This window comes from Atractosteus spatula, chromosome 12, assembly GCF_055471065.1.
Source record: "Atractosteus spatula isolate fAtrSpa1 chromosome 12, fAtrSpa1.hap1, whole genome shotgun sequence".
Classification (NCBI taxonomy): Eukaryota; Metazoa; Chordata; class Actinopteri; order Semionotiformes; family Lepisosteidae; genus Atractosteus; species Atractosteus spatula.
Genome location: NC_142717.1, coordinates 45,718,484 through 45,732,658, shown reverse-complemented (window position 1 = coordinate 45,732,658; position 14,175 = coordinate 45,718,484). Strand labels below are relative to the sequence as shown.

Below are 14,175 nucleotides of genomic sequence, written 5' to 3'. Positions count from 1 at the left end.
AGCAAACGCTGTCCAGCTGTAGATTGTGCTCTGGGCAGAAGGGAATACACGTCCTGGGAACATAACTTAGGGTCCAAAATTAAAATCAAAAGATCTTTAAGGACATGTTGTCACATGGTCTGCCTTCACTCTTCTCTATTTATTATTTCAGGAATGGAATAATAACAGCAAATAATACACATCCACTACCTGTAACAGTAAGACATTTGCTTTGAGTTACAGAAAAAACTCTAGGAACACTTTCTGGACCTTGTGATCAAATGCTTCAATTTGTAACCTGTTTGCAGTACATACAATGAAGAATTTCAGATATGCTAAACTACGTACCTTAATAAACATTTCTTTCTTTTCATACATCACCAGTGCAGCCTCGGGAATATTGGTCTGGTTTAGCATTTGGAGATATTTCACTTCTCTAAGAACAGCCACCAGCTGCAAGAGTAGAAAGACAGTTTTCAAAACTACAACAAAGCCTCACCAGCAGATATCAATGCCACCACCAACCAGCTGATTCCACATCATTATTTTCATCTTGCAAAGAATACATAAGTCTGTGCCTATGACATACAGAAGAACACAAGCAAACATATTGATAGAATATTCACTGGCTTACCTACTGCACATCTATCTGATTGACTTTCCAAACTGAGGAATACGGCTGCTGATTAACAGACCAATGAATTGCTCAGACATCTCAGACAGACAACAGATATCAGTGTTGTAGTTACTACCTCCATCATGATAGTTATTATCAACCTCTATCCTGAATAAGTTCAAGTAGGCGGCTGCATCAGCATGCGTAGGCTGCAAAGGAACAGGTAAAGGTTAATTTCATGCTGAAAGGAGAAGACACAATGGTTCAGCTGTGGAGCTTTCTTCAGTTCTGAGGAAGGCTGAAGAAGGCTCCACAGCTGAAACGTCATGTCTCTTTTCTTTTCCTTTCAGCATGGAATAAACCTTTACCCGTTCCTTTATTCTGAAAGACAGGCCATCAAACCACGTCTCTCTTTTCTGGTCTGTTCCTTAGAATTGGCATGGTTCTGCACGCCATGTGTGCATTTACAAGTATATACGTGTGTCTGCCTCGTTCCTGTTTGAAAATTATTGAATATTATGAACATATATGAACGCTAAATGAAAGCCCGCGGTGTAATTCACTTCCCAATTCAACAGGTATTAAATGATACAAGGATGATGTTCGCGTTACCTGAGGGTCAAAATTCACAGAGATGAGGCCACTGAGGGAATCGCGCTTAATGAGAGGCCGATCCAGGTTGAACTGGCAAACTCCCTCCACCCCTGCCGCCCAGTCCGAGTACACCTGCTCCTCGTACCGGCCCAGCAAGGACAGCATCTCCACGAGCTTCCGACAGACCAGCTCTGCTTCTGGAGCTCCGGAGCTTTAGCAACATTGGGAATGACAACGATGGGCTTGTTCATGAGCAACCGCTGGCCAACCAAACCCCCAGCGACGACCTGCTCATCGGTAGGAGTTCACCAATCTGAACATCACCGGAGTGACGAAGAATCAGGACCAGCTGCACGCCAGGGTGCCTGTGATGCCCCTCTTGTTTCCTGATTCACCTCTGCCTCATGGTGCGTTTTTGCAACTTTTTGCCCAAACGCATGTCCAAGTCTGTGAACTGTATACTCCCACCACAGGCTGTCATCACCTTCCGTTTCTGCTACAATCTAAACTCAAGTGCTGCTGTATCCCTAAGTATAGGAGTGGGGATAGCAGCTATATTCCTAAACTGCACAATCATTAGCTTTATTATTTGTAGAGGATTGTAGCGTAAAACATCACAGAACACAGAGGCAGAAAGCACTTACAGGTTGTAGACAAGCTTTAGGTTTTTCCAAGGGGACTGAATTCTTTCCTTGAGCTCATTTGCCCACTTGAGGGATCCTGCTGTTAAAGGCATATTCTTGTTTACCATGTTCTTACAGTTCTGCACCTAAAACAACACAAGCCTCTGTGAGACCTTATTAATTAGCACATACAAAATGGAATTTCATTTTCAGATTCACCTATAAAACATAAGCAAATTTTGGTTCTGCATTTTTACATCATAACATAAGAAAAGTTACTAATAAAAAGGCCAATCAACACATCTAGATCATATGGTTGCTATTATCATAACTAATCTGAGTATTTCAGGGTACGAGGTTCAGCAAACTTTGTGTGCAATTGAAAGATCTCCATAAATAACCTAGGCAGTGTTGTAAATATGACTTGTGTGCTTGTAGGATAGTGGGAGTCTGGAACCCGCTACCCAGCCATGTTCTTGCAGGCAATATCCAGGATTCTTTAAAAAAAAAGGCTGATGAGATCCTGGAATTAATAAGTTACTAACTCCCAAACTAATGAGAAAGGACCAACAGGCTTCTTCTCATCTGTAACTATTCTGAAGTTCTTAAAATCCAAATACCTGTTTAATGTTGGAGTCATACAGCTGTTTACACCTTTCCAACTCCTGGTTGAAGAGCTGCAGCACCTTTGGAAAACTGGAACTAAAAATCTCCTTGACAGCAGGTCTTTCCAGGAAGCATCCGAATACAATAAGCAGCTGTATCACATCAGATTTTTAAACCAGGATTTAATGACATGAGCTCTGTGTAAGCTTTACTTTCACTCTTCACATTTCTTTTAAATATTATATGAAACACCATAACTTTAGAAGTTGTTCTGATAAATTTTAACATAAAAATGTAACATATTTCAACAAATTCAGATATGAAATAGATATTTCAGTAATTATATTTCACAAGTCATACGTATGAAGCCGAAACTGACAATGTAGTAAATTAAATTTTAACTGCACAATTTTATTAAAAAATTCAAAGAGAAAAGAAAGATTAACTTTCAAACTAACACACACATTTATGTGTCAAATACAGACACAAAGAGAGGCAGAATCAAGATGACAGGAATCCAGCCACAAAGCTCTGCAGATCTTTCTTGAAAACCCAGAACTTGTACTTGGCCCACTAGGGTCTTTGCTATGAAAAGACGGCGAACACAGTCAGTAAGAATGTTTTTATTTCAGCAGTCTCTCACAAGCAATTCCAAAAAAATCAATTCCTTTCCCCACAGAATCCCTCCCAAGCTGACTGCATGCTGTTTTGGGATTACAATGTGGCTTTAGGAACAAACAAGCCAGTTTCATTCTTGCTCTTCGTGGTCTTATTGACTTATTTTCTCAGGAGAGCATTATCGTAGTCCCACCAAATAAATGCCAGCACTTAACCCACTCAATATGTGCAACAAAGCTATCATTGAAATAATAAAGCTATTTCTGTAGCTTGATTATTTCAATGATTTCCCAAAAGTTATGTCAGGTACGACTTAACAAAGGCAGACCAGAAAAACTCTAAATTAGAACACGCATAAACCATATTGATTGCAAAACACTTCAAGTGTGCAAATTTAGTGCTTGATTGTGATAGCTATTGCTTATTTAGGAATCTTATTACATCTAATGTATTTCATTTGAACAGAGACAAAGACCTATAAAGATAGCACTGGGGCTCCAAGAAAGCATGTGCTCTCTGCCAAGGAATCTAACAGCATACCTTCAGTGCAGATTCCAAACCGGAGCAGTCATTGAATGCCATGTACAGGATGGTGGCAAGACGTCTGTCAAAATCCAATACTTTCCTTTTAAACATTTCATAATGCCGTTCGAATTCCTTAAAGATAAACAAAAATTAAACACTCAGCAGAGAAATACATTAATAAGAAAAACGAAAGCAGATTGGTTGTCTCAGAAATACAAGTCTATGCAAAGCCAGCTATTTCTAAAGTAAAGGTGAAGCACCCCATTATAAAAGTACAATATAGATCACAGCACATTTGATAAAACTCTCAAAACTCCACCTTAATCGCAGGTAATGACATCATGTCCTGCTTTACAAAACTTCTCAATAAGTAATCACGACTATGGAATCGACTCACAAAGATCTTAGTTTTGCGATAAGGGTAAAAACCACAGACTGGAAAATTGCCCATGCTTGGAAAAAGTTTTTCTAAACCAATAAGTCCGACTTCTCATACGTGTGAAGTTATGGAAATGATAATTAGAACTACAGTACACGATCATCTGAAAAGAAATAGGTTTCTAGAGGATTTGGAAAATAATTAAGAAAAGGTAGGTCTTGTTAAAGTAACTTGTTAGTCTTCTTTGACCAAACAACAGCAGCACAAAATACACAAAGAGCAAGCAATATGGTATAAAAATTTTCATTAGGATTTTGATAATGTTCATCATAAGACATTAATCAAATTGCAGGCAGTAGACAATCAAGGTAACGAATATTCTGGATGGAGAACATCCAAAAATATTTTTCTAATAATGATTGTTCTAAAATACTTTTCTAGTTGTAGATGCACACATATGAGTGATATAATTACTGGAGTATCACAGGGATCTGTATTAGGGCCCTCCTAATTTATGTCAATGATCTATAGATTGTGGTCTAGCTGAGTCACATTCACAGAAGATACTGCAAAAGCAGCAAATTAAAGACTGAAATTAGACAAAACCCAAGTCTGGTCAAACACCTGGCAGATAACATTTAATGTCAACGTGCTAAGTGTTAACTGCAGAGATCACTTCACCAACGATAAATATAAGCTGATAAACAGCGAGCTTGTCAAAGCTACTTCCGAACAAGACAGAGGTGTTTCTGTTCTGTTAACAGCAACAGAAGCAACCACGAACGATATATATAAGCAAAGTGACCAGATATGCTCTCAGGCTCAAAGTAATGTCCTTCAAAGAACAAGTCTTGAACAGAGAGTACAAGGGGATCCGAATCTAGTATTCAGTAGGTCCCCCAAAGCACTGACAATGTCAACCCAGTGGATCCCTTCAGAATCAACAGTGAAACACGAACCAGAAGAAGAAACTACACAGAAGTGTTTGTAAAACACTCTTTCACACAAAGGGTGGGGTCTGGAAGACGCTGCCCAGTCATGTTCTTTCAAACACAGCTGGATGAGACTCTCAGAACAGAGAATGGGTTGAATACCCTTCATCCTTGTGTGTGCGGGACAAGACCCTCCTTGTCCAACATGAAACTTTTCAGAAATTCACCACTTTTGGAAAACAGGAAAATAAAAATGAAATTCATTAACTATGGTACTTTAAACCACTTCGGTGTAGAACAGTTTTAGTTCTCCTCTAATAGAAACAGTACACCTCACTTACTCTTTCCTGGAAACACTGAGGGTCCTGTTAATTTGTGCAGCTCACTGGATTAATCACAGTTGCCTACAGCAGGGGATAATCCCCTGATTGACAGCAGTGCAAACCACGACTGGTCTGAGATCACAGTGGTCTTTTTCACAGTGTGTGCAAGCTCAAGTGACTCAATCAGCTCTCAGCAACTGTTAGCTAAAGGAAAATAAAACCACTGATAAAATCTTACAAGGCACTGGGATTTTGGAATAAAAGTCACATAACAACCAAAGTCAAATAATTACAAACCACAACTAACTGTTTGGCATGGTCACGTCAAGTCTGATTCTGGCTGTAATGAAGTAACCATTTTCAAATTAGTTAGACATATTAGCTAATTGCAGCAAGATACATTAATTGATTGAAGGAGATAGTAATTTTATACAATCCTGATTCACAACACTAGAAAGGATATCATCTGTAGGAACGTCCGTGATTGTTGACAAAGGCAGTAACGGGTGGTTAATGAAATTAAACATTTGATTTTATTAAACAGACCTTACTGTACTTGTCTACAGTATGAATAAAATGATTATGTACTGTACAGCTTTACAATGTAGTCCTTCTCTAAACACATCTTTGTGTTGCAATATAGCTGAAAACAAAAAAAAAATCCAACCTTAAAAATCACAAGAAAATAGTTTCATTTATTAACTGAAGCCAGGATTATAAGACATCTTGGTAAAAACAACCCAGATCAATTTTTTATCACATGAATGTATTGATCACCTGTTTCAAATGTTAACATCCATTCTTATACCATCACAAAGCATTTACTATCGCTTCCTTAGAAATGCCCTGGTATACACTAAAGGTACCTTATTTTATTTATATTCAGATAAAAAGGCTCAAATGATATGGCAGTGTAAAACCCTTTACTAGCCTAAGTGATGTCAAGGAAATAATTGTATGTGTTTGAAAAGCTATGGTTCATGGCCAACTTTACAATGTAGTGCAGCTTGAACCATCACTGCCAGTGCATAACGTATATACTGTATGTACATATACTAAACAAGTGTGTATCTACGTCACTAGGCAAGTTTTGACAAGCCCTAATCTTTATCATACTGATTAGTCTCATGTTGAGACATTTATCTACTAAACCATTTAAATTCTTTTCTAAATTCTGGAATTATTTTTGAGTCTAATATAAACATGTAGCATTCTCAGACTGAAGAAATTACTGCATGTAACAGCCATGAAAATTAATCGGACACAGTACAGAAAGCCTGGCCACCAGGTTTGTGGAACAGAGGTCCTTTAGGTCATTGTGCAAACAAAAATGAGGTCAAAGTCTGCCACGAACCAGATTTTTCATTGCTATCAGGATCAGTTACTGTAGCTGTGCTTCTGCTCTCACAAACAAGGCATTGTGACTAAGTATCTTGTATAAAGTCTCATTAATAATAATAATAATAATTGCTTACACTTATATAGCGCTTTTCTGGACACTCCACTCAAAGTGCTTTACAGGTAATGGGGATCCCCTCCACCACCACCAATGGTGGTTTATGGTTTATTCTCAAAAATAAAAAAATAATAACACAATATTAATTGCAAAACATTTTCCTACAGGAAAAGAATATTTTTCAGCTAAATAATGAGAAGTAATTAATTGCATTTCAGTTGTAGCTTTCATCCCAAAATATCCGAGAGCTGCTCGCATAAGGAAGGTGCACCACTCCCATCATCACTGAAGTTCAACTTCACCTCGGTGACTGTGTGGGAGACACACAGGGGCCACTCTGCACCAGCAGCCCCACCTGGGAGACACACAGGGGCCACTCTGCACCAGCAGCCCCACCTGGGAGACACACAGCAGCCATTCTGCACCAGCAGCCCCACCTGGGAGACACACAGTGGCCATTCTGCACCAGAAACCCCATCCAGCACTACTGAGCTTCCAAAATCTTATAGCTTGATCGTAGTAGTGAAGCTGATTTCAATCAGAACACTCTGTTAATCGTAGTTTATTATTTACAGAAGTGGTGTATAAATACAGTTAAACTACAACACATGACATTGCAGGAAACACATTAAAAAGTCTAAGAATACCAGATATGTACATAAAATGAGAAAAGCCATACCGAATAATGTGTGAGAACACTGAGAGATATTTAATTTTATTAGATGACTACATGACCTTGCAATGCTGCAGTCGTCTAGGTTTTAACAGGTATCAGTAAATCACAAAGTGCTTAAAGACTGTAAAATCACTACAATAGTTCAATTAAGCAAATCATGTCTTCAGTTTAATAGCTAGAAGCTCAATCTGAAAGAAAGCCAGCTGACTCACAAGCACTAGAGAGACAGGGTGTTTTTATTAATTTGACTGACAAGAATTTTTACTCTCTAGAACCTCCCGTTTGATTTGGCAGCTGACCTGCCACCTGACTAGATGCCAGGGGAGATCAAAGGCACGCACACTCCCTCACAGTTGCGTTTCCGGGCCAGCAGTACTCTGCTTTCTACACTGCAGTCTTTTACTGCACTAAAAGTCAGTGCAGTATGACTTTTTGAATCGGGACTTCTTGCATGGCGAATCACTATGAATCACCGTGAAGGTGGTGTTCACCTAGGTATCTCCATCCCACTCAATTTCCACTGTACCTGCTTACACTCACATGGCTTTCTGGCTGTGACCACAGAAGGGCGGATTCTAACTCAAGACCTCCAAGGTCCTGCATTCTGAGTGGAGATAGCTGATGCTCTGGCTATTCAGGAGGCTTTTTAGAACATAGCCTGTCCAGCCAGGTCCACTGCCTGGGCCATCAACACCACTTATAGCAGCAACCTGGTTTTCAATAGAGGTCTCCCATCCCAGTGCTGGCTGAGCTGCTGTTGCTATGTCTTTCTTGCAACTTTTGCAGACCAGAAATATTGTGCATGAGGTCTTTTTAGCATACTATACAAAGGTAACATATCTCGTAATTGAAATTCTATGTTTAACTATATATCTTCACATTCCATATGTTTTTTAATGGCTTTCCCAGATGATGGAAATCTTCCTCGAAGATTTTGGTGTTACTTTTTTTAAAGTAGATTCTTTAAGATCGATTTTCCCAACATCTGACGCCATGTTTGTAGTTTGTTTTTCTGATGTTTGCATGTAACACTGTGCGCCACCAATAGAATCATAGCAGAACTTCAAATATTTCTCATTACCTGACTGTTATAGTCTAGAGGGTTGTAGTCACCGTCCTTAAATACTTTGCAGGACTCCAAAAACTCATCACGCATCTTACAAATGCCGTCACTGAACACGTTCCCTTTGCTTCCTCCAAACTCCAGCTTCTCCAGCTTCTGGAACTCCAGCATGATGAGTAATAGGTCCTACAAGTGCAGAAACAGCACTGTTAACAGGTCGTGCATCCAGGCAGTGCAGTTCACACAGTACCTAGTGTCAACACAAAATGATTTGCTTTTTTACAGTACAAGTGCTTTCTGCTCTCACTTATGTAAATGAAAATGCAAAAACCATTTCTGGTTAAGAGCTGATTGCATGTTTTAGAAATTGCATTTAGCAACAATCTATCAGTAGCGTTCCATGTAGGTTTTTTTTTAAATAAGCAAATACTTAGGATTTGCTATCCTCAGTGAGGATAACTAATTATCAGTATTAGGATTAGCATCCTTCATTAAGAAGGAAACCAGTCACTTCATCACCAATATTCCTCAAAGACGCCACATGGGCAGTTTGTGCCTTGCTGGGCGTGAGCTGCCTGCACTGCGATAGAACTCCAGCGCTACAGTTACCTCCACTTCCAGAAGACGTGCGAGGAGCCCGTCACATCGCGTGAACACCATCTGGGAGGGGAAGTCCCAGGGCTTGAACGCTTCTCCACTGCGGATGAAGCCTGCAAGCTTCTCTCTGCAGCTCACAAAAGTCTCCCTGAAACACCTGAAGACCTTCAGAGACGCCTGGACCTGCTCCAGTGCTTCCTCTGGTTCTCCTTTGAGGAGGTCTTCAGGTGACAAGTAATCTATAGCCTGGAATACAAATACCATGCAGTAAGACTGTCTTACTCCACGTTTTGCACTGACTTCTCATTTACACAATGTGCTATACAAACATTCATATTTAAATTCAGATTATTAATCCAACAATCAAGATAGATAAAAAATGTTTTTTGCAAAGTGTTCAACGTACAGTTAGGTACTGGATTTAAAGAATGTGTATGTCATTCCATGTGTTGCAAATAAAATGAAAGGAAAATGTTTTGTATTGTTCCAAGATATAATAAATCACAAAATACAATAATTAAGCTGCTCCTTAGACAGCCCTGATGTGTTTCTAACGTTAGTCATTAAATTTGCTATTAATAAGGAGCATTCATGGGTGAGTACGGTTCTTAACACGATCACATCGGATAAACCCTTTCAAAACTGTTCTTCTTCTCCTTGCAGAGAAGCTACTGGCAGGTGTCAGGGCTGTGGCACAGGATGATCGGACTCTCCCTCAGCCAGTACTGTGTGCGACCTGTGATTATTTCTTCTGGTCTGGCCCTGTGCACGCAGACCCGCCAGAAACGCCCGTTACCTGCTCGACGAGCAGGTTGCAGAACTCCTGGAGGAGGACGACGATCCGCGCGGGGGTGCGGTAGGACTTGCAGTGGGTCCAGAGGAGGCCCAGGGTGTGAAAGAGAGGGGGGAGGAGAGGCCGGAGCTGAGGGAACGGCGTGTCCCGCAGCAGAGCCAGGTGCCTGTGCAGCGGCTGCAGGTGCAGCTCCACGTCCTGGGCCTCTGCCAGAGCTGGGGAGCACAGCACAACAATTCCTTTAACAGTCCTGATGACATTACAACATTAACATGACTCAAAACGGTTCGCTTTCTGTAGTTTGCACAATCAAGCTATAGGGTAAGAAAATCAGATTTGGCTGGTTGGTCAATTCGGCTTCTGGGTCTTGACGGCACCTTACACCATCTGCTTAACAAGAGCTGAGCCGCAAAAAACATCTGAGCTTTTATTTCATTATTTTTATCAGGGGTGATAGGAGTGCTGTGCTTGGTTTAGTCCATGTCTTTACTGAACTTAAACGGAGAAGTAAATAAAAAAGAAACTGAAATGAAAACTACACAAACAGGCAAGCTTTACGAACAACAGGTTTTCTGATTTAGTTAAAGCTGAACTGCATTTAAGAAAGTAAGCACCTCTAAACAATTCTTACCATCAGCTACATCCATAACAGTAGTCCTGAATGTGGGATAATAGCTGCTGTCAGTCATTTTCAAAATCTTCCCCATTTTTTGGACAACAGGGCTTTGAAGCTGGAATGAAACGGGTGTAACTAGGCAGCATGGTCATGAATTGCAAGATCATGGTAGTGAAGGTGGTCGTTCATCTGACTAGCCTGAGCTGGAACTGGACTGTAAAATCACAGACCTGCAACGATTATTTCTGACTGAGTGAGGACCTGACGCCACTGTGAATTCTGTCTCTTTTGCCCCTTTCCGCTTCCCCCCTACCCATTCTCACATGGTCCTTAATAATAATAATAATGATAATAATTAATAACTCCTCACACTTATATAGCGCTTTCCTGCACACTCCACTCCATGGAAATCCTTCTTCCATCCTCACCACTCCACCCCTTTACCTCATATCTCTGCCCTGTCCTCCTCGCACCTCTCGGACGAAACTTTGTTTTTTTCTTCTTTTTACTTGTCAGAGAGGAACCGTCCCTGTTCCCCCACTCGCTCGCTCCCGCCCTCCCTGCTTTCCGAGTTGTCCGTCTCCGGAGCGGCGGGAGAGCCCGACGAGACTCACCTGCGTGTGAATACTCAGCAGATTCTCTCTTCTAGAGCTCCAGAAGTCCAGCTCAGCGCTGGGGCCTGGGTTGAACCCCTCCAGGAGAAGCCCGGCAGAGTCTTCCTTCAGCACGTCTCTGATCTGGTGTGCCCAGCTTATCACCATGGACTCTGTGGCATGTATCACCGTCCTGTCCCTGTAATCTCGCCTGAAGGGGAACAAAAACTAAATGGTAAAGGAAAACCAGTTTGGAGACCCAACTTTATATTATCAATAGATTGAATTTTCCCCCTGCGTCATGTGGGACTGTTCATTTTAGGCTTTATATATATATATTTAGAAACACATGTTTATAATAGACAAAGCCAAGCAGCTTTGGTATTTATTTCATGATGCACTTCTTAGTTATAACTTCTTGATTTTATTGTCTTTCCAAAGCAAGGCAAAGCAGGCAACTAAAAAACAACTGGGAATGGGCATCGTGGTGCAGGCCAGTGGTGTCGTACACATTGCCGCTGTCCGGCTGCGCTCCTCCGATCCTGGCAGTCGCAGTCGGGATAGGCAGGGTGGTCCGACCGGAGCGCTGCCCTTCCACCACGGACACCCTGTTCCTCAGACTCTCCACGTGGCGAGAGACGTCCTGGGACGTGAAATTAGGCCATCCCTGGTGGTTTCTTCTGTTGGAAAGAACTGGAACAAAAATCTAGAGGAGGCAGAGAGACAAATGACGACAAATCTACCGAAACACTGCTAGATCTTCGCTGATACTGTTACAATGAACTGCTATGAATTTCACACCCAAACGTGACCTTTTTCCTTTCTTATTTTTTTCTGAGCTGATAGCTAGAATTGGAAAGCAATTTAAGAATGCACTGCAAATGTTGTATCGTTCCTTTGTCTTTGTAATGATCCATTTCATGGACTGCTAGTTTAAATAGCTTTGTCCTTGTGAGGTATCTTGTAAGTGTTATTTCTGAAGGAGCTGCATATTATCTAGAACACTATTATGAACACTTCCCCAGGAAAAGATAAGAGAGAGTTGCAGGAGATCTCCCAACACATGCTGCCTCTCAGTGTTAATACCTCTGGGCTTTGGTCCACTGTGATCCTGCCTCTCACTAGATTGATTAGATGAATAGCAAAGTGCTGGAGAGAACCATACATCTGCTAGCACACTGTTAGCAGTGGAGCCATTTCTGTTGTTCCCTTTTTTACAGCAGTGTACCTTCACCAAGGACTAGGAAGACAGTCTCTAATGAATCACTTTTTCCCCCCAAAGGTATTAGTGCTTTTACTTCTGGGAAGAATGCATACACTGCACCACAAGACACTGGAGTATTAGTGAATATCCCTTATGATGTCACACAGAGTCCTCTTCAGACTGCTCCAGCCTTTCCTGCTGAGGGCTCAGGGAACTGCAGTACATGCACCACAGTTTTGCACACAGGTGATAACCCCTGGAAGAGTGAAGGAACACAGCTGAAGTGCTCTTACCTTTTCAACAGTGCTGGACACCTGCTCCAGCAGCGACAGAGACACAGTCCCGAACAGCAGCGATGTCTTGTAATTGTCAGAATGAATGCAGCCGGCCCTCTTCTTAAGAACATACACTCCCCTGTGTTTACAATCTGCCGAGACCTACGCCGAAGCACACCGCTCATTAGTTTGACATTAAACGCTTCGTTGGAATCTTCTAAATATATTTTAGGTAATCTGAATTCGCAGGTAAAACCCCAGCCACAAAGGTTAAAGTATTCCTGGGGTAAATATTTCGGTGTAAAGGGTCGTGTGAAGGGTCTATTTTTACTGGTTTGCTAAAGTAAGACATTTAACTGAGTAAAGTGGAAAGCACTCATTAACCGCATTTCCGTTATCGTTAACATAACGGCAGACAGCAACAGCCTTACAGCATCTTAAATTTACCTCCCGAGAAGCAGCCAAAAGGCCGGCCGATGTGATGTAAAATACCAACATCCTGTTGGTGTCCCTCTCCAAAAAGTCGTTGAGAAGTGTCTGATTCTCCTCCAGGGCTATATATCTGTCCCATTTCTCCGACTTCACTTTTAGTGACTGGCAGAGTTTGTTTGCGACAAATTGCACCCTTTCATCTTCTGCGAAACTGGGCACCTGTTCCTCCTCGTCGTCTGCCATTGTTGGAGTTTAGGCAGTAGTGGGACTTAAAAAACTCGAAGTTCAATTTTATGGGCGAATCTTCGGGAAGGACTCGGAGTCTGGGTAGAGCTGGTGCCTCGTGTACTGTAGCTACAGTCACACGGGGCCAGTCAGGTTAGGTACGGACCCACACTTTCGTTAACAGTGTGTAATTCTGCGTCTTTTATGCTCCTTGAATCTGTGCAATCTGTGCAGCCGACTGATAGATGCGTTCGCTGAAATCTGCCTATGCGTCGTTCTTTAGGTCTTAAAGGAGTAACAGGCCGGTCCGTTCAACTGTGTTAAAGCCATGGGACTGGTAAGCGGGCAGGAACTGCTGGATGCAAGTACGAGCTCTAATGAAAGGGAAAAGGATCTGTGGGCGGGGTAGCGTCTTGTTTCCCTGGAAATAGTGTAACTATTTCAGCTTTATCTCGCCCTGCCTAGCTGCGCGCCCCATTCACGGAGATCGGCCCCCGCTCCGTGCTCAGGGCGCTGGGGGGGGTGGTTGTCTCTGCAGGCTTGGGAAAAAAAAACTGCAATGCTTCGCCGAAGTTCCTGTACTGACGCACAATGTAAACGTTTAGATTTTTACATCAATTAAAAGCGTTCGTACATAATGTTAGTCCCAGTTTAACTACTGTAGTGAGCGGAGAGGTATGTGGATCGTTTTGAGCAGAATTGTGAGTGCTCCAATTTTATTGCGTTAGAGGGAATGTCGTGAAAATAATTGATTTGTATTATTAAATATAGATGCTAAGGAAGTGCTGGTTTGAGTTGTAATTGTATGCAGTATGCACATAAGCTGCGGCTTTGCTGTGGTCAGGCTTTTCTCCTGACCCGAGTGCGACAGAGCCTCTGTGGCAGCGGCTGACCAGTGCCATCATCACGACACTAACCGCGGCCATCCAGCCGGTCATCGCCAGCTGGCGGCAGCTGCGCAGGAAGAGTGGTGAGGTGGGGGAGCAGCCCACGGCAGTCTGTCCGGAGGCAGATCCAATGTCTAAAAAGGCAAGTGTCAGAAGTTGGCCA

General features: G+C 42.0%; 1 protein-coding gene across 1 annotated transcript in view; it reads right to left on the bottom strand.

The window, feature by feature from the left end:
- Window positions 1–13,143, bottom strand: part of LOC148823190 (dynein axonemal heavy chain 11) — a 76,320-nt gene extending 63,177 nt beyond the window's left edge. Inside the window, exons 1-14 of the mRNA XM_088928892.1 lie at window positions 12,916–13,143; window positions 12,487–12,630; window positions 11,522–11,695; window positions 11,011–11,217; window positions 10,412–10,511; window positions 9,784–9,995; window positions 9,000–9,233; window positions 8,409–8,576; window positions 3,577–3,693; window positions 2,433–2,570; window positions 1,845–1,952; window positions 1,690–1,705; window positions 1,208–1,383; window positions 328–432 (exon numbers count right to left, since the gene is read on the bottom strand). Of these exons, the coding sequence (XP_088785018.1) occupies window positions 328–432; window positions 1,208–1,383; window positions 1,690–1,705; window positions 1,845–1,952; window positions 2,433–2,570; window positions 3,577–3,693; window positions 8,409–8,576; window positions 9,000–9,233; window positions 9,784–9,995; window positions 10,412–10,511; window positions 11,011–11,217; window positions 11,522–11,695; window positions 12,487–12,630; window positions 12,916–13,143 (2,127 nt within the window). The remainder of the gene's footprint in view (window positions 1–327; window positions 433–1,207; window positions 1,384–1,689; window positions 1,706–1,844; window positions 1,953–2,432; window positions 2,571–3,576; window positions 3,694–8,408; window positions 8,577–8,999; window positions 9,234–9,783; window positions 9,996–10,411; window positions 10,512–11,010; window positions 11,218–11,521; window positions 11,696–12,486; window positions 12,631–12,915) is intronic.
- Window positions 13,144–14,175: the final 1,032 nt, after the last annotated feature.